The sequence below is a fragment of the Lates calcarifer genome, linkage group LG11, assembly GCF_001640805.2.
Source record: "Lates calcarifer isolate ASB-BC8 linkage group LG11, TLL_Latcal_v3, whole genome shotgun sequence".
Taxonomy (NCBI): Eukaryota; Metazoa; Chordata; class Actinopteri; family Centropomidae; genus Lates; species Lates calcarifer.
This window is the reverse complement of record NC_066843.1, coordinates 10,212,714-10,240,375: the sequence shown is the minus strand read 5'-3', so window position 1 is coordinate 10,240,375 and position 27,662 is coordinate 10,212,714. Positions and strand designations below refer to the sequence as shown.

At 40.9% G+C, this 27,662-nt stretch overlaps 2 protein-coding genes across 3 annotated transcripts in view; one reads left to right on the top strand and one right to left on the bottom strand.

The window, feature by feature from the left end:
• pam16 (presequence translocase associated motor 16) overlaps positions 1 to 27,662 on the bottom strand; it is a 359,227-nt gene that overhangs the window by 153,690 nt on the left and 177,875 nt on the right. The window lies entirely within an intron of this gene.
• Positions 102 to 27,374, top strand: abca3b (ATP-binding cassette, sub-family A (ABC1), member 3b). 2 transcript variants are annotated; one of them, XM_018680827.2, is made up of 32 exons: positions 102 to 408; positions 540 to 950; positions 1,614 to 1,712; positions 4,056 to 4,302; positions 6,931 to 7,058; positions 8,135 to 8,300; positions 9,192 to 9,451; positions 9,552 to 9,668; positions 10,034 to 10,154; positions 11,992 to 12,165; positions 12,260 to 12,441; positions 14,043 to 14,189; positions 14,386 to 14,515; positions 14,613 to 14,767; positions 14,891 to 15,046; positions 15,147 to 15,357; positions 15,671 to 15,821; positions 16,218 to 16,316; positions 17,762 to 17,960; positions 18,055 to 18,361; positions 18,447 to 18,720; positions 18,999 to 19,203; positions 19,308 to 19,527; positions 20,516 to 20,674; positions 21,282 to 21,454; positions 22,787 to 22,921; positions 23,080 to 23,274; positions 23,426 to 23,613; positions 23,729 to 23,899; positions 24,111 to 24,307; positions 24,437 to 24,510; positions 24,971 to 27,374. In XM_018680827.2, exons 3-32 carry the CDS (start codon positions 1,659 to 1,661, stop codon positions 25,100 to 25,102), a joined length of 5,127 nt encoding a protein of 1,708 aa, XP_018536343.1. In that variant the 5' UTR covers positions 102 to 408; positions 540 to 950; positions 1,614 to 1,658; the 3' UTR covers positions 25,103 to 27,374. The 2 variants fall into 2 exon arrangements, with proteins under 2 accessions (XP_018536343.1, XP_018536341.1); XM_018680825.2 differs by lacking the exon at positions 540 to 950.

Sequence of the window (27,662 nt, the reverse complement as noted above, 5' to 3'; positions counted from 1 at the left end):
GCCACGGTAGATAAATAATGTAATATATACTGTAGTTTTCATATAGATGTAGGCATAAAGCCCAGCTGTTGAGATCACGTGACACTTCCACGAGGTCACGTGAGGTGTTTTGTTGACGGTTGTCCCTACATTTTGCGATGAATTCACGGGCTTATCCCGCAGCTGGTGCAATGTCATCTTGCTAGCTGGCACCAAACTGGACTGGAAGGGAAAAACCTGGACCGGACTGCAGACGTCATTAGCTTGACTGAATGCCCAGCCGAGCCTCGGTGGTGTCGGTGAAGGAAGAAGCCGCGCAGTGATGCTTTTGTTATCGGTTTAAGACAAAAAAGGAGGAACTGTTTTCACGTCGACAGGAAAAAGGGACCACAGCTTGTGAAGTTCATATGCCGAACCAGCTTTTATAAGGTAATGTGACATAGTTATGTGATAAAACACTACTCGGTCACATTTGAACATTTGATATTTGAAGATTGGCGTGTGAGTCAGTACGTTATATTCCTAAAATATCTAGCTTTGTCCCCCACCTCCATTATTAGCATTCACCAGAATCCATAGGGATTGACGAGCATGTCTGTTGTCCAATCAGGAGGGCCAGAAGGCTGCGTTGGACCAATTAGAGAAGAGAAAGGCGGATTCCAGCTAATAAGGAAAACATTCACGTCTGTAAAGACATTTTTATTGCTTATTGTCTGCTAGAACACACTAATAGAGAACTGGTTGCTTTATATATGCATCACATGTTCTTCTAAATTCAATTATAGAGATAATATATAAAGTGACCCCGATATATGAAAGGGATGTAGCTACTTAGAGATGAATGGCGCTAGTGTGTAATTCAAACATACCCAACATGACCAGTTTTGTTACATTTATGAACTCATGTGCTGTGCTGTGAAATAGGATTCCTTTGAGGAAAAAAAATATGTGTGCGACGAGGCTCAAGTGAGGTAAATCTGGTTGCTGTAGCTTTAACAGTTCACATTTATTGATCGCCCTCTTTGCTCTGTATCAATGCGACTATCAGTATTCAAAAGTTCATATTCTGTCGGCATATGTGTTTTATACCTGTTTGATCAGCCATAAAGAGGTCTGTGTTTGTGTCTGTGAGTATCATATAACCATGTTTCGAACAAAAAGATAATCCCCTTTTGCTTGTCCGACTGGTTCAGCATGTGGATGTCAACTGCCTGTTTTGTTTTTTTGTTTTTTTTTAATCTTTCAGCTCATTTGCATTTGTTTTCTTTTCTATAGTTGAACTCAAATTTTCCAAGCTGATGTTACCTCTTCATGTTTGTAGTAGCTGTTAGACCTTTCCCATATCCATGTCATGTAATTTTTTTTTATAATTTTGTCATAATTTCTCTGTTCAATTTTGTTTGTGTACATTTCATGAATATAACAAGAACATGACTCTAATTGTGATACTGCCGATTACTCAATTTCACTTCTCTTTTTTTGTTTTCTTGAGTTCTTGTAAAATAGAAACTGAGATCAGAGACCTTTACAACCAGCACAGTTGGTCTAGCATCAAGGAAACTTTTATAAATGATCACATATCATATTAGGGGGTTTACCAGAAACTACAAATGTCACTCTTTGTCTGTCTCCAGCCACTGTAGAAGGCTGACTGGACTGTGCCCTGTTTACTGATCAAAATGGCTATCATGAGACAATTTGGACTACTGGTGTGGAAAAACTATCTTCAGCAGGTGAGTTTGAAGAAGGTGGATGTACACCCTGCTTGTATGTGTCTTTATTAGGTGGTGACACTGTTTGTAACTGTGAATTGTCAGACAGAGCTGTGTTTACAGAGCAGAGTCCCTCATGACAGTATTTAATAAGTTATTACCTCAGGTGGCATCATAAATACAGTAAACTGTTTCCCACAACTTTATGATGTTGCCCAGCTACTTGGAAACTGGTGTGCCTGTGTTGTGTTGTGCTCTTGCTAGGTCAACACATAAGTAGTTGTCACATGCTTTTCCCAGCCTTAAATGGTTATCTTTGGGGAAATCCTTATTTGTACCTTGAGTTATTCTTTTGCTCTAATTTTTCTTTTATTGTTGTGACATATGTCATGAGACTTGATCATGAGACAAGTATCGTTACAATCAGATGTAATCTAACTATAGATTCACTGTATGTTTACCTTTTCATTAGTTGGCTAACATGTTTGGCAGGTCACACACACCTGATCAAAATCAACAAGGGAGACTGGGTGTCTCATGGTGGCAGATTACTTGAGGCTTGCGCAACTGTATAGTTCACGGAACATAATATCATCAGACTCTGGTTATGTCCTCAGTTTACAGAAGATTGGAAAGAATTCTTATGCTAAACATTCCCTGATTTCCACTTGCATAGAGTATTGGCACATTTCTGGCTGTGTATTGCTCTGAATGGCTGCTTGCATAGCATTTAATGGTTTCACAATGCTCCAACTATTCAGAAATGGGATTATCTATCTGCTGCATAGCATGCTGGTTTGAGGTTGTTGCACCACCACTCTTTATCCACCCACTGCTGCTCCAGTTGTGGTTATCTAGAGACTACATAGACTCCATTAGGACCAGGGCAGGAAAAAATACTGTGCAATACTATGCATGATGTTGCTTGTCCATCTTCGCTGCAGGACATAGACACAGAGAAATCACATAATCTGTATAAAAATGCAATGAATTGTCACATTTTTTCTTAACAGGGAAATGTTGGTAGTTTGGGCTTGTAGAAGCATGTTATAAAAGCAAAGATTAGCAAAGACCTTATATTCCCGGGTGCTGGTGGCGTACTGCCACATTTAGAAAACTTGTCATATGACATATTTCCAGCTCCACTACAGCAGATTTTGATAGCTGATTAGATTTTAGCTCTTTGCAAATTGAGTGCTGTACATATGAACGGTATCATTAGCTTGTTTTTTGTCCTACAACTGCATTAAGCCTAACACGAGCAAAAGAGAGTGTGAGCTAATCTGTCTGAATTAAGAAAAATATTACCCATGCCCAAGATAAGAGCCTTTTTACAGGAGTTCATGCTAAGAATCTATTTCCTCAATAAGAGCAGTCAAGCCCAGTAAATCAATGAGGTTAATGATTTCAAGGCTAAATTAGATACCGTCTGGTAGTCCTTGAGACAGTTACCTCAGTGTTATTTTGTCCCTCCTTCAAGTCTTGTATTCACTTGCCAGTGTTGCCTGTATGTCCACATGGACCCTGTCCTACTGGCATTAGCAGCACCATGACTGCCCTGAGTCTCCTGGATACTGATGCTTTTGCAGAAGGTTACCATGTTTTTTAAGAAAAGTTCTTAAATGGATCAGCTGTACAAAAACATGAACTACTTCAGCTACATAACATAAAGCATGAATCTAACAACACTAAATCAGATAATACCTGGTGAAAGTAAACTAGACTGACAGTATTGTTAAAATGTGGTCATTATATTACATTTATTTATGAATGAAAACACTTTTTTACTATCAGTGTGCAGGGAATATGTCTATTCTTGGGTTTTATTTATTCCTCAAAGTCATAACTTTAATTTTGTGCTGAAAGGGGAAGGTCTGATATTGGCGCCCCTCTGTGATTGACTGTGTAATGCCCTGGAACTGTCCAAGTCACTTTGTGCCCCAATCAATCAACAGGAAGAAGCTGTCACATAAATTATGCCTTATTTCAGCTGTCTGCAAAATCATCTACTTTCTATTCTGTTGAGTGTGAAAAAATAAATCGATGCCCAGACCCCATCTTGACTAAAAATTATTTGTAGTTAGCACTTTCAATGCATATTAATGTGTTTGAAATGGGGCTGTGTTTATTTTTCAGTGCTGCAGTCCTCTTAGTTGTGTGTTTCAAATGAGACAAAAGTGATTTTATTCTACATGGCTAACATGTGGCTGAATTTTGGAGGCACTAATTAATTTTCATTTCAAAATATAAAATACATTAAAAAGATTTTCCTTACATCCCCTCAAAACCTAAATTCCAATTTTAATCTGGTATCACACATCCCCATCAAACAGATTGATAATCTCTTTACTTTGTGCCTTCCAGAAACGTCAAATCCTGGTAACTCTGGTGGAGATACTCCTGCCCCTGCTCTTCTCTGGCATCCTCATCGTGCTGCGTCAGAAGGTGCCTTTTAAGGACTACCCAAATGCCACTATCTATGAGAGCTACGCTGTCGACACGCTACCCAAGAGGTTCTTGCAACACTTACAGCTGGCCTATGTGCCTGGTAACTCCAGTGTGGTGCGCCAGGTGGCAGAGGATGTGCGAGGCAGCCTGTTCCTCTCCTCAGGTGGGTGATAATTAGGCAGGAAATGGGTGGCAGGTTCAGTACAATAGTAAACTTCAGTTCCACATGCAAATCTATGAAAAGCAGGGCATCTATTACATAAAATAATTGTTATATGCCATCCAGCCAGTCAACAGTGAACACAGACTGGCAACAAAGATTAGTCTATGGCAGTTTGTCAGTATCATACTTAGGAATTTTCCATTAACTGTCAAGCTTTTCACAGTATGTTTTGTTAAAGCAATAGTTTGACATTTTTGGAAATGTGCTTTTTTGCTCTCTTGTGCAAAGTTAGGTGAGCAGGTCAACACCACTTTCATACCTGTGTCTCTTAGCTCAGCCTAGCATAAAGACTGGAAACTGGGCGACGGCTAGCCTGGCTTCATCTGAAGCATAACAAACAGCACAACTTAAGCTCATAAATAAACATGTCATGTGTTGTTTCTTTATCTGTTCAGACATAATGTAGAACATCGTAGTGGTATTGTGGCTTATGTGCTGGGCTGTCTCCCCATGATTTCAGTCGTAATGCTCTAACTTTGCTAACTTTAAAAACTTCAAACTTTCAACTTCTCTAAATTTAACACTTACTACTTACTAAACAGCATGAATTGTCATATCATATTCTACGAACACTGAAAAACAATAGTAAAATATAGAATGTGGAATTGTTGCTCTAAAAATCATGCAGGTTTGCATACCCAACTGGAGCTGTTAGCACCACCATTATAACCAGTTAAACAAATACCACAGCCTTGACATGACTTGTAATTCAGGGCAGACCTGGGAATACTAGTTCCCCTAGAAACAACCATCAGGAGAGCAAATAGACCACACCCTTCTCTCATGTCAGACTCTATCACCTGGGAGTTTACATATGGAAATAATAACAGTAGTGTGCTCCTCTCCTCCGTCAGGACACCTACACTCCATCTCTTTTCTAATCGACAGAATCACACCTACCTTCCCAGATTAATATGCAGGTGGTCTGAGTGACAGGTTTGCAAACAGGCTGTTTATGTATTTGTTTACACGTTGTCAGACAATTAGAAAGATGGACCAATAGCAGCAGTGTGAGGCTGAAGAGGGATACGAAGCCACAGGAAGACAGATCTGTGTGACTGCAGGTTGTCCTGTACACAGCCATGTGAGATCCCAGCTCAACCATTAATGAATAATTTAGCTGGTGTCAGCGTTCACAGGGAAAGGTGGAGCGGGATCAAGGCCTAGTGTTAGTATGCAATACACATACAGAAGACACCAAAACGCGTCCTTATTGTTCTAACTAAAAGAAGGACTTCTTTAGAACAGATGACTATTATTAAAACAGTCCTGTGACTTTTTCAAATGTCATATTTAAACAATTAAATAATTACTCAAGCAGTAGAACTGATAAGGCAACACATCCTTGGGGTTTTTAAATAGTTTTTTTTTTTTTTTTAAAGAATAGTGGTTTGTTTATGTTTCTCTTGGTGTATTGTGAAATGAGATTTCCTGTGTTGTGTAATCTCTAATTTTTGTTGTTGCCAAGACTTCTTTTGTTGACATCATCAGTAATATGATCTCAACAAGGGCTCCAACTAACATCTTTTCATTGTCAGTTAACCTAGTCACAAAACCTTAAAGAGAGTCTGAAAATTTAACCTCAGACTTGAAGAGCTATAACCAGACAGTTGTTATTTTCAGTTGAACTACTGGTTCTCAAACTTGACTCACCCCTCACTATCAGGTGAGCTCGAGTGTCCCCTCATCGAAACCACCAATAGATACTGTATACACATGTAGATGCCAGATCCGGCAGTTGTCACTGTAGCAGTAAATTTGCAAAAGACCAGCATCACATCGATTTATAATTCTGTTCTCTAGAGTTACCAGTTATACTACTAGCCAGTAAATTCAGCAGTATTCAGGAAAAGCAACTGAAGTCAAGAGCAATGTGTTGAGGGCATGTTTGTGCCCTCTGTGTGTCTCTGTGTAAGTGTGACGAGACTGACCCAGATATAACCCTGGGACTAGTGTTTTAAAACTGCTGTGCTTTGCACAACTCCGAATACCTTCATGCGTGCTTGATAAGTGGAATAAAAAAAATCCATCCATCCATTATCTATACAGCTTATCCGTTAAGGGTCGTGGGGGGGCTTGAGCCTATCCCAGCTGACATTGGGCGAGAGGCTGGGTACACCCTGTATGGATCGCCAGTGGTATAAAAAAATACAGTTGAGAAATCTAGCTCTGAAAAATGAAAACACTGCGAAAAGAAAAAGAGAAAAGGATATTGAACCCTATTATTCTCTGTTTTTATTCAGTCTTATTTGGACTGTCAGGGGTTTTCAGCATTGGCAGTATCTCTTCCCTTTTTGTGTGTTATCGCATCTGTGTCAAAGAAGGCACGTGTGTGCGTGTGTGTAAGTGTACTTTTTCCTATTCAAGATTTGAGCTGTTGTATTGATAATATTGGCCGTAAAATTCAGTATGCTGACCGTGTCTCAACCAACTTCCTGGCCATCAGTGAGAATAGCGAGCACCAAGGTCAGGCAATGAGACAGACATGAGAACAGACTTACGTGAGATAAATGCCATATCACCGCTAACGTAATGTTCTTTGTATCTGTGTGTGTGTTTCGTTTCCAGTGCGTGGCTTTGAAACAGAGGAGCAGTTTGAGGAATACGTGAGAAATGATCCTCTGTCAGGAAAGCTGCTGGCTGCTGTGGTGTTTGAGCACCCTTTCAGCCATGATGATGAACCTCTGCCTCTAAGGGTAAAAAGACAGGATACACACACACACACACACACACACACAGTCAATTATTGCACCTGAGGAATGTGTTCAGTTGTAGTGCATTGTTTTGTTGTCTGGTAATAGCATCAGGGATGCTACAACATGAATGGTAAGTTCTGCTTTTCTGTATATTTTATTTTAAGAAACATAAGTAACATATTATTTATGTTTTACTAATCTCAGTGTAAGAAGGAATCAACAAGTGCCAGTATAACTGGTTCAAGCACCTTTGTCTACTCCTTGAAACTCTATTTGTTTACATGTGAATTCAGTTTTATGACAGGCTGGTAAATAAAAGATAGAAGGAAAAAAAAGGACAAAAAAAACAAGCTCATAATTTGGTCAGCTTTATTACACAGCGTAATAGTGCTTGATAACTTTATGACTTGAGATAATTTTAACCATCAGATTGTCGTCCATTCTGACATTCTGATTAAATGTGAAATAGAATAAAAGTAGAGGTGAAACCTATCCTCATGTGTAGCAGGAAAAACCTGACAGAGCACAGATGAATTCACAGGTTCATGTAGTGTGATCCCATATGGGGAAAAGCTTTTTCTGGGTGTGATGGAAAAGTCTGACAGACTTAATAGGATTGAAGGCTTCAGATGGCCAAAGCTCACAGCAGTGCCAGGCAGAGAGAGGTACTCCCACGTTTAAGGGTGAATCATCTTCCCGTATTTATAACCAAATTTCTATTCATTCTTATTCCATGTGCCCGTCTCCCTCTGTTTCTTTCAAGCCAATTCAATTCAGATTTATTGTCCTTGTTGAGGGAAAGTTGAGGGCTGCATAAAACCATAAAGATGAGTACACAAATGGTGATAAAACAAAGCATAAAACAAAAGAAAATCACTGTTGCTTGCTGTTTTCTCTCTCTTTTGTTTTTAATTCTCCTTTCTGCCGTTCTATAGATCAGTTGTTCTCAACCTTTTTGCCACATGACACATTAGTATAAAGGAATGCTGACATGTGTTCATTTCACACTACTCCACTCCTCTCTGCTTTTTTTCAGGTCCACTAATTCTGTTCTCTTTTTGCTCTGCCACGCACAGGTGAGCTACCACCTGCGCTTCTCCTTCACCCCACGCAACGCCCCACCCAAGGAAAAGTCGGAGCTGAACCCAAACAGTGACCTGGACTGGCACACGCTCAGCTTATTTCCACTTTTTCAACTGCCAGGGCCGAGAGAGCAGTATGACAAGGAAGGAGGCACGCCAGGTTGGGCCCCCTCGCCTCATCTCCCCTCCCGTCTCCCTCTATTTGACCTTCCATGTCTTTGTTTTTCTGTATCTGTCTCTCCCACTTTTTTCCCTCTACTGTTACCTATTCTACCCTGCAAGGCAAACCATTGTGTCTGCTTTGATGATACTTAATCTCCTTACAAATGTCAAATATTTTCAAATACCTGACATTTCTTTGAAGAGTTGTTCACATAAGTATTTGTTCTTCCACAAACAATGCCCTACAGTTTTTTTTCTACTTAGACAGAAATTATAATGGTTGAAAAGCTCTCAATTTCCCACCACTTCTTGAGCGAGAGCCCTCTCATGGCTGTGTTTCCATGGCAACCATGTCCCTGCACATCTTTGGCACGATCAGTGTTATCTACGTTTGGCACTATCAGGATATAGTGTGCCCTCACATCATTTTGTGGGACATTTGTCAGGTGTTGGGCACCGCACCATTCAGGAGGCATCAAATCCTTTATCTTAATCTTCACATGTAACGATGATGAATTGGGGATTAGAGGACACACTGTTCTGCTGTCACCCCAGCAGGCCCAGACCCTTTTTCATAATGGAAGTTTCAAAGTATAATGAGATGAAGAGGCATACTCCGAAAGATGAAATCACCCGAACAGCATAAGATACACTGACAAGCTTTAAGAAAACCCATGAATATGGATTTCTAACCTCCACATGCATAATAACTCAGACTACAGCGCCACTTTTGTTCCTCAAGGCCTTTTACCCATTTTCAAGTTAACTTTTAGAGAGAAGTTAGGTCTTCAAAATTCTTGGATCCAGATTAATGCTGATACAATGGTGGTATTAACATATTTTCTTCAGTGTTAACATCTCTTCTCTCTCTCTCTCTTTTTTTTTTAAGGTTATTTCCGAGAGGGCTTTCTGGCGGTGCAGCACGCAGTGGACCGAGCCATCATGCGCTCTTACAACAGAACTGCCGCTGCGCCTCTGCTGCGACAGATCAGAGTGGTCCTGTCACGGTTTCCGTACCCTGCCTTCATATATGACGTCTTCATCCTGGCCATTCAGAACCAACTGCCTCTAGTACTGGTGCTCAGCTTCACTTACACCTCCCTCAATATAGTGCGAGCCGTGGTGCAGGAAAAGGAAAGGAAGCTGAAGGTGTGTTTGTGTGCCTCTGTGTGGGCTGTTGCTCTGTTGCTGAAATTCATAATGAAACTGTCAGACTGATCCTCTACCTCTTTCTTGCTTTTTCTTTCAGGAGTACATGAGGATGATGGGTCTCAGCAACTGGCTCCACTGGAGCGCCTGGTTCCTCATGTTCTTCCTTTTCCTCTCCATTTCTGTCTTTTTTGTTACTGTGCTGCTTTGTATCCAGGTGAGTTTGTGTTACAGGTTATCGTTGCTTAATCCACATTCCAACACGTAAAGCCTTTGCCACATATTTAAGCAGTTTCTTAGATAAGTAAAAGATTATACAGCATGATTATTAACAGCAGTATTTACAGTAAATACCTGCAGTATGAAGCAGTTCTTTGCAAAGATTTTTGAAGAGCTACTGCTGTTATTGTAATAGCCAGTTCATAATAATCAGATATTTGTTTTGTGTCAAGCAGTGTATTTACTGAACAACAGCTGAAAGTCATGATTGAAGCACTAATTGCTGGACTATTCCATTAAGATGCTGTAAATGTGCCTCAGGAATAACTGAACACTGGAACTGACTCTGTTTTTTTTTTTCAGGTGAGCCCTAATGGAGCAGTGCTGACCTACAGTGACCCCACGCTGGTCTTTGTCTTCCTGCTCGTCTTCACTGTGGCCACCATCAACTTCAGCTTCATGATCAGTGCCTTCTTCTCACGAGGTGAGTGTGTTTCCTCTGTGTCTGTCCAGTCTTTTCTGGATGATAATTATGTTTCCTTTTTACTGTCAGTCTATTGCTTTGTACTGTGTGCGTGGTGAAATGCCTGTTACACTGTTCTCATTTTGATGAAATGTACAGTGTGTGGGCTCTCATATGTAGGTCAAAGCTGTTTGCTTTTCTCCCTCCCTTTAGCCAATCTAAAGCATAAAAGCAGCAATAAAAAACTCTGGAGTAATAAAAAACTTGAAACTACACAAAGATGACTAGCCAAAATTATATACTGCATATGTTTGCATGCTATAATTACATTATTGATCAGCTAACCTGATATCCCAATACAGTAAGCGTATGGTGGTAAGAGGAAATTTTTTGTTTACTTTAAAAGTACTTGCAGTTCTGAGCTCTTTCTGTGTTCAGCCTCATGAAATTCAAACACCCCGGCTGGCCTGTACAACATTGGCGATAAAGAAAAGCCATTTACATCTTCTCCCTCTTCTTTGTCATGTCCCTCCTCTCTCTCCCTATTTGCGCTTCCATTCATTGAGAGTTTCTCATTCAAACCAGCTTCCATCCCCTTCCAAGTTTCTCAGCAAAGCAGCTCAGATTACAAGAGCTTCTCAGCCTCAGTTTTATTCTGCTTTTTGCAAAGCAGTCGCAGCCATAATTAATGCTGTTGTTGGCTTTTGTGATTACGATCACAAAAAAACCTTAACTTGATTATGATTGTTATGATTAAGCCTTAAAAGCCTTTTGTCTGCAGGGGTAGATTAGAGGAGAGAAAAGAATGGAAAAGCTTCCGTTTTGTTGGTTTACAATGAGGTGTTAAATTTCTCCCTCCATGAAATCTCATTGTATTTCTGCCCTCTGAGTGTTGTAATGTGCTCTGTCACCTGCCCAGACAGTTTTCCTTTATTGCACTGACATAATGGGGCTGAGTACTTGAGGTGTCATTTTTTAAAATCTCGTCCTGCTCCTCCTGTCTTTTTCCTGCTGTCTTTGTCCACCTGTCTTCTTTTAGCCCAAACTGTCTTTGGCTCATGAATAATTGTCCCACTGTAATATTTGACAGCCTAAAATGATTAAAATAGTGCTACTGAACAATGTGAACGAAATAAGCTAAAGAAACCACATCACAGTGACACTGTACACTGAGCAGTGTCACAGTGACATAGTGATGCTAGATTATTACATAATGAAGCTGAACTAGGTTCAAGGGTTTTCTGTGTAAATGATGATTTGTAAGAGGAAAGAAAAAATAGGCCAAGCCAATAGAAAGGATCCTTCAGTGCCCTGCTTGGCCATCTTTGAACAAAGAGGGGACTATTTTTTTTTCCTCCTTGCTGTCTTTGTGCGTGCAGCTGTCTTGGTACTTCTCCCCACCCACTGATGTACTTTTTAGGCATAGATAATGGCACTTAATCAATGCATTTTCCAAGCAGGCTCAAAATGTCACATTGTCTGCCACAAGTGCTCTTTTGAGAGGTCTTGTCATGCTGTTTAGAAATGGCGGTAAAAACAGCTCTGAAAGTCTTTCATTCTCCTCATCTGCAGTTTTCGTCATTTTTCTTTTCCCATCTCTCATTAGTCCTTCATAATGCTTCATCTAAACAGCACTCACAGTCTTCCTCTGTCGATCAGGGAAATGGGTTTCACAGAAAAAGTAGCTCTCTTCACGTAGTAATGTACCTGTCAGCTTTTGCTCAGGTTTACAAATGCATATGTTCTTCAAAGGGTATGGCAGTGTTCTTTACCATATATTTTTTTAAGGTTACTTGAGTCTTGCAATTGTTCAGCATCCTGTCAACCCCAAATTCTTTCTTTTATGTCTCCTCTTCAGCCAATGTGGCAGCAGCAGCGGGCGGCTTCATTTATTTCATGAGCTACCTGCCTTATTTGTTCCTGTGGCCACGCTACGACTTATTGAGCCATGCCCAGAAGGTGTCAGCCTGCCTTATCTCCAACGTGGCCATGGCCATGGGTGCTCAGCTCATAGGAATGTTTGAAGGCAAAGGTGAGACTTGATGTGTTGTTCAAAGTCAATTATGTTAAACTGCAAATCAGCAGTGATGTTTTTAGGTTAATCAGGTCCATTTCCTCCTCTGTAGGTACAGGAATACAGTGGTGTAACCTGTTTGACTCCGTGACGGTGGATGATGACTTCTCCCTGGCCCAGGTTCTTGGCCTGCTGCTGTTTGACTCTGTGCTTTACGGGCTGGTGGCCTGGTACATGGAGGCAGTTTTTCCCGGGGAGTACGGAGTGCCTCTACCATCCTACTTCTTCGTACTGGTATGCTGCACACTGATCTGCTCACATGTGCATGTACACTCACTGAGAACCACCAAATACAGATACATTATTGGGATCTAAGAGACATGGATCTTTCAGATAATTGCAAGCACATAATCATTTAACTAAAGTTGCATTGCAGCACTTTTTGTCCTTCCTCACAGTAGTTTTAGTCTCCACTGCAGTGTCATTTACTAAATTAAACTTGAAAGAAGTGCACCAAAAAAAGGGGGAAGTCATGTGCAAAATATCGCCAAATCACCTTTCCCAGAAACAAACAGTGTAAAGTGTTTTCTGTTAATAATACACTGCCGAAGTTCAACAGATTTTTTTCAGTGACACTTAACATCTCTGTATTTATTGAATTCTTAATATTGTTTTGATACACCTGTTTAACTTGAGAGGTTGTATACACTAGAAATATGCACACATTTTGTTATTTAGTGTTAGTTATGTTAACAAATGTAGTTGAAAAGCTGATTACATCCCTCCCAACGATATTTTCACAAGCATACAAGGTATGTGGCAATAGCAAACACTTAAAGATTTTTTTTTTTAAGTTAATAATATGAATACAGATAGAAACAATGGATTTGTTTTAGAAGAGGCAGACATGTGAGCACATATTTACTCATTCACCCAAGTAATGGATATGATACTTAATTTTACCAGTGCACTGATTTGCCCCTTACCAGCTTGACACCTGTGAGCACTGTCAGTTGTGTGTGTTCCAAAGCCTCACCAAGCTTGACCTGCCACTAGTGATGTCTGACAAGGCTTTTACATTGTAGTTTACAGTCACATTATGCAAATGGGTGGGGTTGAGCTCTTATAACACCGCTGGATAGTTGCAAGGTCAAGTTTGAGGTCTCCTGTAAGAGAAAATGGTCTTAGATTAAAGAAATTCCTGCAAAGTGACTCTGATACAGTGATAGCGGAGGGGATTGAAAATGAAAGGTCACTACATATCGGCCAGAGGAAGTCTTTGAGTTCAGCGAGTTAGAATAACAGGAAATGTCTGAGTCTGGCCAGCCAACACAAATAAGGTTTATCTTCACAACAACTATGGACGATAATGAAATGTCGTGCGTTTACACACACACACACAAAAATAAACATGCTAGCCCATTTCCCAGTAGTCAGGAATTCAAGCGACAGCCAGCAGGGTGTGGATTAGACGTTGACGCACTTTACTCTATGTCCATTGTGAGTGTGTGGGTGTGAGATACTTTTTCGACAGCGTAGAGTGGAGGTTTGACTCTTGTTCTTAGGAAGTGCATCAGAGGGCAGTTTGGTCTTGAAACAATTCCTTCCAATGTAGAGTGTACATGAACAATGTTAATGTTGGTCCATTCTCTCTTTCTTGTGTTTTTATGAATGATTGTGTTCCTCTGCCCCTCTTGTTGCATCCTGCAATGAAATAACTTAATTGATAAAAGCTGTGAGAAATATGCAGCATGTAAAATGAAGCATGGAGATAGATTGGAAATGAGTACTGAAATTAATAAGCACTATTTTACACAGGTTTTCTAAGGCCATTTTCCTCTGGCTCATCTTAACTCTGTCTATCCCACACTTACTTTCAATCTCCATGTCTGCAGCCTTCATACTGGTGCAGCAGCCCTCGCATGGCTTTAGTGAATGAGAAGGAGGAAGAGGAGGATGCAGAAAAGGCTCTGAAAGGAGAGTTTATTGAGGAGGAACCTGCCGGACTAGTCTCCGGGATCAAGATTAAACACCTTGTTAAGGTGAGCACCAAAATGGACACTGTGACGTAGAGCATCAGCATGCCCCCTCACTCTAAATTGGTGCAGGTGGTATAGGCAATCATTAAAAAATCTACGACAGTATTCGGGATGGTGAATACATTGCAAGGTTTTTTGCCCCAGTACCTTAATTCCTAAGATAGTGCATACAAATGTTTTTGGTATATCCCATCTACAGGAATTCAAAGTTGGCCACAAGACACGCAAAGCAGTGCGGGATCTTACTCTGAACATGTTTGAAGGACAGATCACAGTGCTTCTAGGACACAATGGTGCTGGGAAGACCACAACGCTGTCCATGCTGACAGGTGAGCGGGACACAGAGCAAGCAATACTCAGACACACAATCAAACATATGCCACCTAAATGATATTAACCCACCTGCCTATATGCTCGTGCTTGCAGGTCTTTTCCCTCCCACTAGCGGCAGGGCCTATATCAATGGTTATGACATCTGTCAGGACATGGCTCTGATCCGTCGCAGTCTGGGACTCTGTCCGCAGCACGACGTACTGTTTGATAACCTTACAGTCAGAGAGCACTTGCTCTTCTATGCACAGGTACTCTCACAATTATGCTGACCTGCAATACATAAGAATACTGTGCATTCCAGATTTAATATTGACATTGATGTGAAATAGATGCTAGCAGTTTAATCTATTTGTGCTCTGCCTCATATCCAGTTGAAAGGCTACTCCAAAGACAAGATTCCAGATGAGGTGGACAGAATCATCCGTATCTTGAACCTTGAGGACAAGCGGCAGGCTCGCTCCAAGACCCTCTCCGGTGGCATGAAGAGAAAACTCTCTATTGGCATTGCCCTCATAGGAGACTCCAAGGTAAAGAATTTCACAAGCATTATTCACCCTTGATCCTTTTGTCCTATCTCTTCACCTTGTTAACTGCGTCTTATCTCGTCCTAACTCTACCCATCTCCAGGTTGTAATGTTAGATGAGCCCACGTCAGGTATGGACCCTTCAGCTCGACGGGCCACCTGGGACCTTCTGCAAGGGGAGAAACGTGGTCGCACCATTCTGCTCACCACGCACTTTATGGACGAGGCAGACCTACTCGGTGACCGTATCGGCATCATGGCAGGAGGAGAGCTGCAGTGCTGTGGGTCGCCACTCTTCCTTAAAAACAAATATGGTAAGTGAAGAGTAGAGTGGAAGTAGCTGCACTAACAAGTAGTGGCACTGACAATGTGTCATTCTCACTTTTTCAAGCTATTTCTATACTATTATACTTTGGTAGAAACACTTAATTAACATTCCTGTTGAGGACATCAGCGTACACACACACACACTGCGTATTATCAGATATAGGTCATGTATAATAAAAGTTCTTTATATAACATAGCTGGACTTTCAGGAGAACTGAAAATCTAGAAATTGAGCTACCTTATTAGAAGTGAGCACGTACATGATTCCTATGAGTAATTATACTTTCCTTTGCTCACCAGGTGCTGGCTACCACATGGTGATAGTAAAGGATGCTCTTTGTAACGTGTCTGAGATAACCCGCCTTGTCCACATGTATGTTCCTAATGCCACAATGGAGAGCAGTGCCGGGGCTGAGCTCTCTTACATTTTGCCCAAAGAAAGCACCAGCAGGTGAGTCACCTTGGTCTTTGTTCATACGTAGAATAACATTGTGGAAAGTGTGAAAGAACCTAATGGTTTTAAAGACCGCTGACCAAATGACTATGGCCTCTTTTGAAAGGAGGCAGCGGACCAAAGAATGTCCCAAAATGGATCAGAAATTTTATAAATACAAAGAATACAAACTCACATCTCTGCCTTGCCCAACCTACTTTGGTTCAGCATCAAACTCTTGCTTCTGTTTTTTAGTTTGATAATATATAATATCATTTGAAAATACAGTGATATACAGTGAAATTTGGCAGCTTTACATTCATCCAGAGCACACACTGAGTGATGGCATTTATTCCACTATGAGCTAGTTTGTAATATGTCTCCCTGATTTATACTGTTTGTGCTTCCTCTCAGGTTTGAGCTGCTGTTTGCTGAGCTGGAGATGAACAGAGAGGAACTGGGCATCGCCAGCTATGGAGCTTCTGTAACCACCATGGAAGAGGTTTTCCTCAGGTAGGAGAAATATCACACAGGAGAACATGATAGTCTTTTTAATTTTCTAAATCAGCAGGATCTGACTTTGGGAGTAACTCGCCTAGTGCTCGGCACACTTTCAATTAAACAGCAGTTTCATGCTATGGAATGATAGAAATCACTGTAATGTACAAGCGGAGACATTTTTATATAATAATCTATAATGGAAGGTGGGTTATAGTAGATCTGCAATCACATATCTTTCTTTTTTTTAAAAAAATTGTTTAACTAACTCCCAATGCATGCGTTTTTGTCTTTGTTAAGCATCACTAAAACAGTTCTTATTCCACATTTATGAAATCCTTAAATATTTAAAAAGTATTGTTATAGAAAAATGTTTACCTGTTTCCACACATAAATACAGCAATTGAACCACTGCTTAGTGTAAAAGGAAACAATTTGAAGTTTTGTTTAAATGGCTGATATGTTCGTCTTCGCTCCTTTTGCTCACACATCTCAGTCCCAGCTGCCTGCTGTGTACTGAGCCGTTAATTCTGCTTCCCTGTGGACTTGATATGTGTATCTGTGGCAACAAGCACAAGAAGACGGCTAACACTGCACGCTACTTCAACTAGCACGAGTGTACAACATTGTAATTTGGCGCCACCAGGAATGTTTGTATCACAGGCCTCATTATTTACAAATCATACTGAGAGTCCATCAGTGTGTTCTGGCCATATATACCACACACCAAACATCAAACATGACACCAAGAAAAGCTGCTGTTTGAACATTTGGTCATTTAGCTCCCTTCTGGCATTCAGTATTTTGCAGCCAAGTAAAATGACTTATCAGTTAGACAGTAGCCATTAAGGCTGTTTTAATTGATTCTTGATTCCACTGTTATTATTAATACCAAATTAAATACATGTATAGCTGTGTCTCCCAGAGATCTACAACATCTGATGACCAGCAGTATTAAACTAAATTATGTTGCAAATTTGTCATTGTGTGAGTGTCACCATCATATTTTTGCTATTCCACAGATAAGAGGTGTAGAAGAGACAGACTCATTGACTTGTAGATATATGAAATCAGGCTCACAAAGGCACTCTGGATCTGGCAAGTTGAAAGTGTCTAACATAGATGGATCTGCTCTCCTGTGTAGCTGTCTTGATTGGATGGTCTCACTGATAATTGAATTATAAGGTCCAGAAATAGATTAATTTGCAAGTAGCTCTGGTTTTCTTCACCTTACTGAGCTGCTGCACAGCAAGTGTCCTTACACATACGATCTTCATTTGAGTTTTGTGCTCTAATTTCAGCAAAGACTTTGAAAGAAACAGTTGTTTTCTTTTTTGTGTGTGGGAAGGATTTTTTCTCTATTGTGTTGCTGTCAAAACTGAAGACTTCATATTTAAGGCACCTTTTCATGCTGTTTCCATTAAGTCAGTGCATAATAAAAGGATCATTTGTGTGTTCAGAGTGGGAAAGTTGGTGGATTCTAGTTTGGACATCCAGGCTATCCAGCTGCCCGCCCTGCAGTACCAACATGAGAGACGCTCTCATGACTGGACCACAGATGACGCCAGCAGCATCAGCGGCATGACTGATGTCACAGACTTCACCGACAGTGGCACCCTCATCTCAGAGGACTGCTCTAACATCAAACTGAACACGGGGGTAAGATAAGAGGAAGGAAATTGATGCTTGTTGTGTTTTTTTTTTTCCCTGTTCACACTGCTCACATTTCAGCTCCCCATTTCTCCTCCTCCAGGTCAGACTGCACCTGCAGCAGTTCTATGCCATGTTCCTGAAGAGGGCATTGTACAGCTGGAGGAACTGGAAGGTAATGGTGGCTCAGTTCCTGGTTCCTTTGGTCTTCACTGTGGTGGCCTTAGTTGTGGCACGCACCTTTCCCAATCACCGGGATGCTACTCAGCTGAGGCTGGCACTCAGTCGCTATGGCCCCACCAGAGTCCCTTTGGCTCTGCAGCCCGGGGCAGGTCCCCTGGCCTCTGCCTTGGCGAAAGCATACAGTTCTCAGCTCCCTGCCCAGCTAGGCCAACTCGTCAACATCACTGGTAAGCACAGTGAGACAGGGACTTGGCTTGATTCCTTGGCTGAGCATTTACTGACCCATTGTCCTCTTTCTCTTGCCCCTGTCAGACTTTACTGATTACATCCTCACCCAGGCGGAGGAAGAGGGCGGCAGCTTTAATGAGCGCTGTGTGGTGGGTGCTGCTTTCCGTGGCAGCAGCAGCCTGTATGCTGAGGCAACAGCCTACTTCAACAACGAGGGCTACCATACACCTGCCACAGCACTCATGATGGTGGACAACGCACTGTTCAAACTCCTAGCAGGGCCGAATGCTTCCATCCAGACGGGCAATTACCCTATGCCACGTAACATGTCTGAGATCGCGCAGAGCCAGCTCACAGAGTGAGTAGAGGAGGGCAGGAAACAATTTGCTTGATATCAAGATATCAACACCTCTCTAAAACAATTTCAACAAAACCAGACATTATAACCTTTGTATTAGCAGTAGTTTTAGCTGGGTTAATAAACTGTCAAATGAGTGCATAATGTTACTCTTGCGATCTTCTCACACTTCTTTTGTGCAGTTTCTCTTCAGTTTTCTCTCATCATCAGTCCTTTTCCACCTTCTACTGTCTTTTCTGTCCTAACCGTCTTAATTCTTTCTTTCTTTCCTCCTGCAGGGGTAAGACAGGTTTTGCCATCGCCATCAACCTGATGTATGGTATGGCCTCCCTGTCCAGCACCTTCGCCCTGCTGCTCGTTACGGAGTCCTCTATTAAGTCCAAGCATGTGCAGCAGGTCAGCGGAGTCTACCTTTCAAACTTTTGGTTTTCAGCCCTGCTCTGGGACCTTGTCAACTTCCTGCTGCCCTGTCTCCTCATGCTGGTGAGTGTGACATTTGATACTATTTGTGGAGATTAGGATACTAAGACTGACAATATTAATGACTGAACCATGCGTTAATGTCTTAACTTGTTTTTTGGTCTTAGGTGGTATTCCAGGCGTTTGGAGTCAAGGCTTTCGTAGAGGATAACCACCTGGTAGATGTGCTGCTGTTACTGCTGCTCTATGGCTGGGCTGTTGTGCCTCTTATGTACCTGCTCAGCTTTTTCTTCTCCACTGCTGCTACTGCCTACACTCGCCTCACCATCTTTAACATGATCTCTGGCACGGCCACATTTCTGGCTGTCACCATCATGACCATCCCAGGTGAGAGGAGGCACTCTCTTCCAGCACTGGTAGACGAGGGTTAAGTGTCTCATTTTACCATACTGGGCAGAATATGAGACAACCCCACCTTTTCAAAAAGCTGTTCTGAAGATAAAGAACACCTTTCAGACTAATGTCCAAATATCTTTTAAGGTACAGCTAGTTCTTCTGTTCTCCTATCTGTCAGTCACATACTCGCTCAATCAGACTCTTGAAATAGTCTGAATAATTTGATTTTCTCTGGCTTTATTTGAGCTCCTCATCATGACATTCTGTGGTATTAGTAATGCTTGGCTGCTTGAAAGATTGTTTAGCCCCCAGTGCTTTTCTGCAGTAAAGATATTGGGAGATGCTTTCAAGACATTTAGGAATTTATGTCCAACACACTGTGTTATGAGCCCTCAGAAATTCATGTAGGTTAGACTAGGCTAACTAACTAGTCAGCCTGAAAAGACACGCTATAAACTTGGAGTAACATGTTAGTCTAACAACTAGTTCCAGCCAATAATAGGCACTGCTAATCTGATGTTGTGAATGTGTAAATGTGTAGTCCTCAAATATAATCTACTTTTTCAAATGTGGTTTCCATAAGAAATTATCGTCTTACTTGGCCCAATATGTTAAGTGTTTGATTTAAGGGTTTGAAATGTCAAACCGTGTTTGTGTTTTGCCAAATACATCTTGAGTGCAAAGGGAAACAACACTTGAACTTCCCTGCAGAGATCTGGTTCAGTTCCTAGCATCAGTGCTTTTTGCTTGGCTGTGTCTTTCACCAAGTATCATATGCAGTATGTCTGGGTGAGAAGCCAGTGAAGGATCATGTTCTAGCAGCTCTTTAACTGGTTGATATTGGAGCCTGTGTGGAGAGGAATGGGTTTTTGAAATGACAGTGAGGTGACATGTTGCTGTCCAAAGGCTCCAAACAAGAAAAGAAAAGAAAATTTCCATTCACACCCACTGACTGCTTCCTCATGCGTTCTTTCTTCAGAGTTGAAACTGCAGGACCTATCGCACTTACTGGACAAGGTGTTCCTGATCTTTCCAAACTACTGCCTTGGCATGTCCTTCAGCCAGTTCTACCAGAACTACGAATTCATCTCATTTTGTACCTCCAGTCCCCTCAGCCGAACAATCTGCAAAATTTTAAGTAAGTCCTGCCTAGATGTAGCCCCAGATAATAATAAAGTCATTGCTTTTGCTATAGAACTGGTATAATGCATGCTTTTAGTTACAAAACAATGAACATGTAATGTACTAGCAGTGTGATATACAGTATAGTGATATAGAAGATATAATTATTACGAGAAGTCATAATGTGGCAGTATTACAATATATGATGATGGTGGTCATGTTGTAGTGACAATGATTATATGACTAATCCTATAAATAAGGAACATTGCTTTTGGTTTTTACCAAATTGATTTGAAACTTGAAGATCTTATCTCTCCATGTATTGAAAAGCTGTCATATCTTCTGCTGCAAGTTCACTGTAGTCTACAGTAAACAAGGTCTTTTTGTGATGAGGACAGCTAAACAAATATTTCCGGTAATGGAAAGGAAAGAGAAAAATGGGAGGAAACAAATTACATGACTTATGCACCAGATTCCTCCAGTGTAATTAAAAAAGGGCGGAACTGTTTTTATAGGCCATTTTCCACCCAGATATTTTGAATTATTGTTTTTTTTTTTAAATTCAGTTCTCCTGCATGTGTATGCCCTGAACTAACTTGATGTAACTGTTTCTTTGGTTTTAGACATCACATACCAGGAAAACTACTTCTCAATGTCGGAGCCTGGTGTGGGACGCTTTCTTGTGGCCTTTTCAGTTCAGGGAGTGGTCTTCATTATTCTACTGTTTGTTATCGAGCTGCAGTGTGTCCGCACTCTCTGGCGACTCCTCACATCTCTGTGCAGAGGACGCAAACAGGTAGATGCATTGTCAGAGTGGTGAACAGTGTTTGTTTTTTTCTGTGGGTGTGTGGGGTTTTCCTTCCAGTTTCATCAGAAATTTCCTAGCAACCACAATTTGCACTGCGTAGGGAGTCACTCTGGGAAACTCTTTTCAAAGTGTGCTTAAATATGTTCAAACTGGGCAGAGCAAAATACCTGAGGACAGCTTGGTTGTAGAACCACAAAATGAATGGTCTCTCATGCAGATTTGATTAAATTCACAGGGAATAGACAGAACACTTAATGAAAAGGAAACTGGAACTTTTAAGTAACTTGGTCACAGTTAGAAACTCTGCCACTACAGTGGTTCATATAAGGCTGAATGCTAGTGGGCAACATTTTTCATCTAAGAGGTCTGGCAATTAGCACTTTGATTTTTGAGTCAAAGCAGTGTGAGACTAATAACAAAACTGCAAAAAAGTTTAATTATCTGCCCCCTAAGTGCAAGTGCATCTTTTAATAAACCTACAAACTGTTGTATTATGTCAGTCTGGAGTAAACTGAATATTGGTAAATGTTCATGTGTTTTTCCAAAAAGAATACAGAGCTTTTGATATATAACTCTTTATATAATGAAATCAAAGTCGTCCCAGCCACACTTCATCAGGCACAAGAGGAAACAAGATGTTACTTAAGGCTCTTGACGCTTCTATCACCACCTCAGCATTAATCAGCACTGAGACTTTACTAAAGGGATTCTTTGACATTTAAGAATTACATATCTTGTCTGAAAGGTCGAAATTCCTCCAACTGGTTGAAACTCTTTTGTGTTTTGGAAACTTGCAGTTAGAGCAGCAGAAAATTGATCTAAATTGCAACTATTTTGATAATTGGCAAATATACCAAACACTGCCTTGTCTCTACTTCTCAGGTGTGAAGAAATTGAGTATCCTTGGGTTTTAGACATTTGGTCAGGCAAAGCTGTATGAATCTTTGGCTTTAGGAAATTGTATTTCCATAAATAAATAATCATTTCTTGCAGACCTAAATGTGTTAATGAACAGAGGCATAGTCATAGGTTTTACAGTCGTCTTAGTCTCTATTTGTTGTGTAACTGAACTGACAGTGCCTAATCTTTTTCATGGAGTGTTTTCATTGTTTCTGTCTATGCCCTGTAAGCTATTGCATATTTATATGTACTGTTGTTAAATATTATAAGACCTGTGGATGTATGCTGTTGCTGCCATTAGATGTGCAACATGATGTGAAAGCCCTTTTTACTGTGAGGTGGGGGCAATGTCTTATTATTTGTTGTTGATATTATCTTAATGTACATTTTCATCTTACTTGGTGTGCATGTGCATGTCAGTTACCTCTAATAGAGGATGCAGCGCTCCTTCCAGAGGACCGAGACGTGGCCGAAGAGAGGAAGAGGGTCCTGGAGTGCCAGCCAATAGTGGAGTCTATGGTCGGTAGCCCCCTCATACTGCAGGAGCTCAGCAAGGTACTGTGACGGGTTTTTCATTGTATGCACATGTCTGAGTATTTATTGAAACACTGAGACAGAATGCCTCAGCATTGAAATATGAGTGACTTTAGAGGTGTGTGCTTAAGTGAGATATGACAAGGTGTTACAGACCCAATGTTATCTCTCCCTCTCAGGTGTACAGCAGTGGGACAAATCTTTTGGCTGTGGACAGGTTGTCTCTAGCTGTGGGAAAAGGAGAGTGTTTTGGCCTCCTGGGCTTCAATGGAGCAGGGAAGACGACAACCTTTAAGATGCTGACAGGTGACGAGAGCGTTACCTCTGGGGATGCTTACATTGATGGATACAGCATCTTGAGGGACATTAAGAAGGTAAGAGCAGAGGGACGTGTATAAATTAAAAAATAAACTGACTTCAGTAGTAAAACTTTTTTTTCATTTAAATGTATTAAATCTTCAGTGTACCACCGCACTGCCTTCAAAATACAGAGATTTGAAAGGAACATTTATCTCTGCATTGCAGGTGCAGCAGCGCATTGGTTACTGTCCCCAGTTTGACGCCGTATTGGACCACATGACAGGAAGAGAAACTCTGAGTATGTATGCCAGGCTCAGAGGAATACCAGAGAAGTATGTGTCCGGCTGCGTTGAGAACGTTCTGCGGTCGCTGCTGCTGGAGCCTCATGCCGATAAACTGGTCCGCAGCTACAGGTAGGCAGACAGAGAGAAAAATTAGAGCCATACACTACACATATTAGCCTGCATAATGCTCTTTTTTGCTGAGCAAATGTGTGTGTAACTAATGTGTTACCATCAACACATGCAGTGGTGGTAACAAGCGGAAGCTGAGCGCTGGCATGGCTCTGATTGGTGGGCCTCCGGTCATCTTCCTGGATGAACCTTCAACTGGGATGGACCCTGTGGCCAGGAGGCTGCTCTGGGATGCTGTTACACGCACAAGGGAATCTGGCAAGGCCATAATCATCACTTCTCACAGGTGAGATTTATAGAGTGTATTAGGTATCAGTAGTGGTAGTAAGTAAGTACATTTAAACAAGTACTGTTATTTGTTACCCCACTACATTTAGCTGTAGTTACTAATTACCGTATAAATAGTTTACATACAGAACACATGATGAGCTTAAAGAATATGATGAAGTATTATAGTATATAAACTACCTGTTCCCCCTGATGTTTTCCCTCACCAGTATGGAGGAGTGTGAGGCCCTGTGCACCAGGCTGGCAGTGATGGTCAATGGTCAGTTCAAATGCCTCGGGAGTCCCCAGCACCTGAAGAGCAAGTTTGGCAGTGGCTACACCCTGCTGGCTAAAGTGCACGTAGAGGCTGAGTTGGAGGACAGTGACCTGCAGCTATTTAAAGACTTTATCGAAAGCACTTTTCCAGGTCAGAGGCGCAGAGTTGAGGTTCATTTTAACGTTAATATTAACTCATTTTCTGCTGTTGAAGTCATCTGTTACTGTAAAAAAAAAGTAGCAAATCAGATCTAACCACGTTAATTTCCTCCCACCACAGGAAGTCAGCTAAAGGATGAACACCAGGGAATGGTGCACTATCATTTGACTGACAAAACACTGACCTGGGCCCAGGTACTGTAACAGATCCGCACATTTAAAAAGCTCACTCACTGGAAATCCTTCCCGTGCTTGTGCTGTGTTTGATCTCCCCCTAGTGGACAAAATAATACACAGCAACTGTCAGCTTCTTGAGCTATTAACTTGCTGCTTCAGCAAAAGCTATTCAGCCAGGAAGTGTTTTCTAGTCTTCTCCCTGTCATTTAGTCAAGAGCTGAGACCGAGGATTTGTAAAACTGACATGGAAGTTTAACATGTGAATAGCAAAAGTAGGCAATCTCTAACTAATGTAGACTGATGTTGTCTTCACTGGGGGTAATTTGACATGCTCACAGTAATGATATGGTTGTATAATCATGTTGTATGCTCCAAAAGATGCATTTTTTGGCAGAAAGCCTTGAATAACATCAGAAATGCATTCACATCACTCTTTTTCACACTGTTCTCTCCATCCCTCTTTTCCACTCCCACCCAGGTGTTTGGTACTTTGGAGGCAGCCAAAGAGAAATACCGCATTGAAGACTACTGCGTGAGCCAGATATCGCTGGAGCAGGTGTTCCTCAGCTTTGCCCAGTTCCAGCACTGCACAGAGAGCGGGAGGAAATAAGTGGAGCAAGGAGTCCATCCATCCATTGTCCATTTTCTACTGTGCGTGTGTGTGTGTGTGTGTGTGTGTGTGTGTGTGTCGTGTCATGTCGTGTCGTGTGAAGGACCTGTGTACATGGACTTGTGCACAGGCTGGAGCAGAACACTGTTTATCTCCAGCTCCATTTTTACTTTGACCATCAACACACACGCACATACACATACACAGAACACACACACTGGGCCAGTCCCCTAACATCAACTTCAGCATTTCTACTACTGTATCCTGTTGACGTGTCTCTGTTGGGTCGCTCACGCCATTGTTATTGTTGTTGTGTGATGAGACAGTAGGAAAATTGGGATTATGACATGAGGGGATGTTGTTTATACCAAGTAATGAACTCTGCACCTTTTTAGTGAGGTCAAAGACAATGACACCACTCATTAGATAGTACCACTACTCTGAATTGTGTGTGACAGGATTATTTGTGTGTGTGCACTAAGGTGTGTACAGCTTTTTTTGTTATTTATGATTTTATTTTATGACTTGATTTTGTTTCCAGGAATTTGAGCTTTGTTTTGGTGATCATCAATCATCACAAGAGAATGAACCACTCTACTTGATACATTTATGAAATTGTTGCACACCTTTGCGCCTTATCTAACAAATGAGGGTTCTTGTTTCTTTATATTGCCCTATATGAAATGTTGTTGCCATATGTAAATAATGTGGCGTGATCATGGTACTAAAACCACTTATTCATTTGGACCAGAGCAGAACTTTTACTCTTTTAAAGACTGTTTTCGGTTCATTAATGAATGCATGCATAAAATACAACTTACCGTGGTGCATGATTCTGGGAACACTGGAAGACCGTCCTTTCTGCTGAGGATTCATCCTCAGCGTATATTTAGTATCCCTCCATTGTTCAGCTCTTATGAACCAATGATTCTGTTTTTGCTGCCAAACAAGTTACAGCAACAGTTTTTATCCAGCCATTCCAGTTTACGTGGGGAGCTGTTAGAAAGCATCATTGTGCGACACAGTAGATTATTTTCAAATGGTGCTGCTGTTGCAGTAAAACAGGAGGTCTTGACTTCAGATTGCAAATCAAACTGCATGCCATTGATTTGGACCTAAAACAGCAAGACTGCAATGACCTTTGAGGTGTTTCTGAACAAATCGTTTCTTATTTCCTGCAGCTATGCATTTCATACAGTTCACCTGTGTGTGTGTGTGTGTGAATGTGTGTTTGTGTGTGAGAGAGGAAGAGAGAGTATGATGACATATTATTCCTGAATTCATACAGCCTATACAAAAACAGTACTACGATAGTCCTTAAATATACAAAAACCAAGAGATTGTCGTTGTGCAGTGGACAAACTTTACCGCTGTGTCATCTTTAATGTAGAGCTGCTCCTTTAGGGAATGTCAGGAAATGCAATAAAAAAAGGCCTAATGTTTAGTAAAACTTTAAAAAGTCCTCTGCGTACAAATAGATGCCTTGTATTGAGGAAGAATGGTCAGCGCAGTGTTTGTTCCTCTTTCATTAAGCTCAGAACATGCCCATTCATCACATTCCCAAAGCCTTGTTTGTACTTTAACAAACTTGTAAAAAGATGTATGTACTCTGTAGAAATATTATGAATGACATTTTGAAGATTCCTCAATTTTCCCAAGCATAATGATGAGAAATAAATTCTCATTTCCTGCCTGTCTTCTGTGTTAGAGATCACTGCTATAATCTGCAATGAATCAGCAGTCAGATTAACTCTCGTGATTCCTACTCTCGAAAAATCACTCTGGCTTCACAGATGTGAGATGAATGTATTTGCTGTCTTACACAAAAGCAAAAAACACTCTTGTTAATCGACTTTATGAACAGCTTCATATGATTTATAGCATTTTCTTAATGTCACCAGATGTGTATGAAAAGAAAGGAAAAAGTAGAGACTGACATTCCAGGAAGACAGTGATGTGCGGCTCATTGGTCTTTGAAGAATTTAACCTCTTAATTTTGACTTTTGTTACATTTGTTTGTATATTTGCACAATTCATGCCTCATTACATGTATGACTTGAATCAGTTGCGATGTTTGTCATGTAGTTAGAAAGGTTTTCACTGCAGATATTGAAGAATTGAGTTATGCTGAAATACAGTGTATCATATTTAAAAAGGGAATTTACATCATTGTAATTGTGTACTGTACTGTACCATGGAACTGACCTTGTCAACTGTATATGTATCGCTATTCTTTTTAAATTAAATCATGCTCTATGCAAATGGAAGCAACCATCAGTGTCTGGTCTACACTTCAAACAGAAAGGAAAAGTACATTTGTGATTAGTTTAGACCAAATTGTGGTGGGAAATAAGACAATTCTTCCACACAAAATCAGGCTTATCTGTTTTAAACGTTGCTGTTTTTTCCTTATTTTCTTCTTTAAAGTTTAATTTGAAAACCTGAGAATAAAAGTCCATCCTCTGGTTGAACTCCTCACAGCTCATGGACATAAACAATCTGTGATGAAGGGTTGCAAGCAGATGTTCATTGTATTAACAAGTCAAAAAGGTTGAACAGA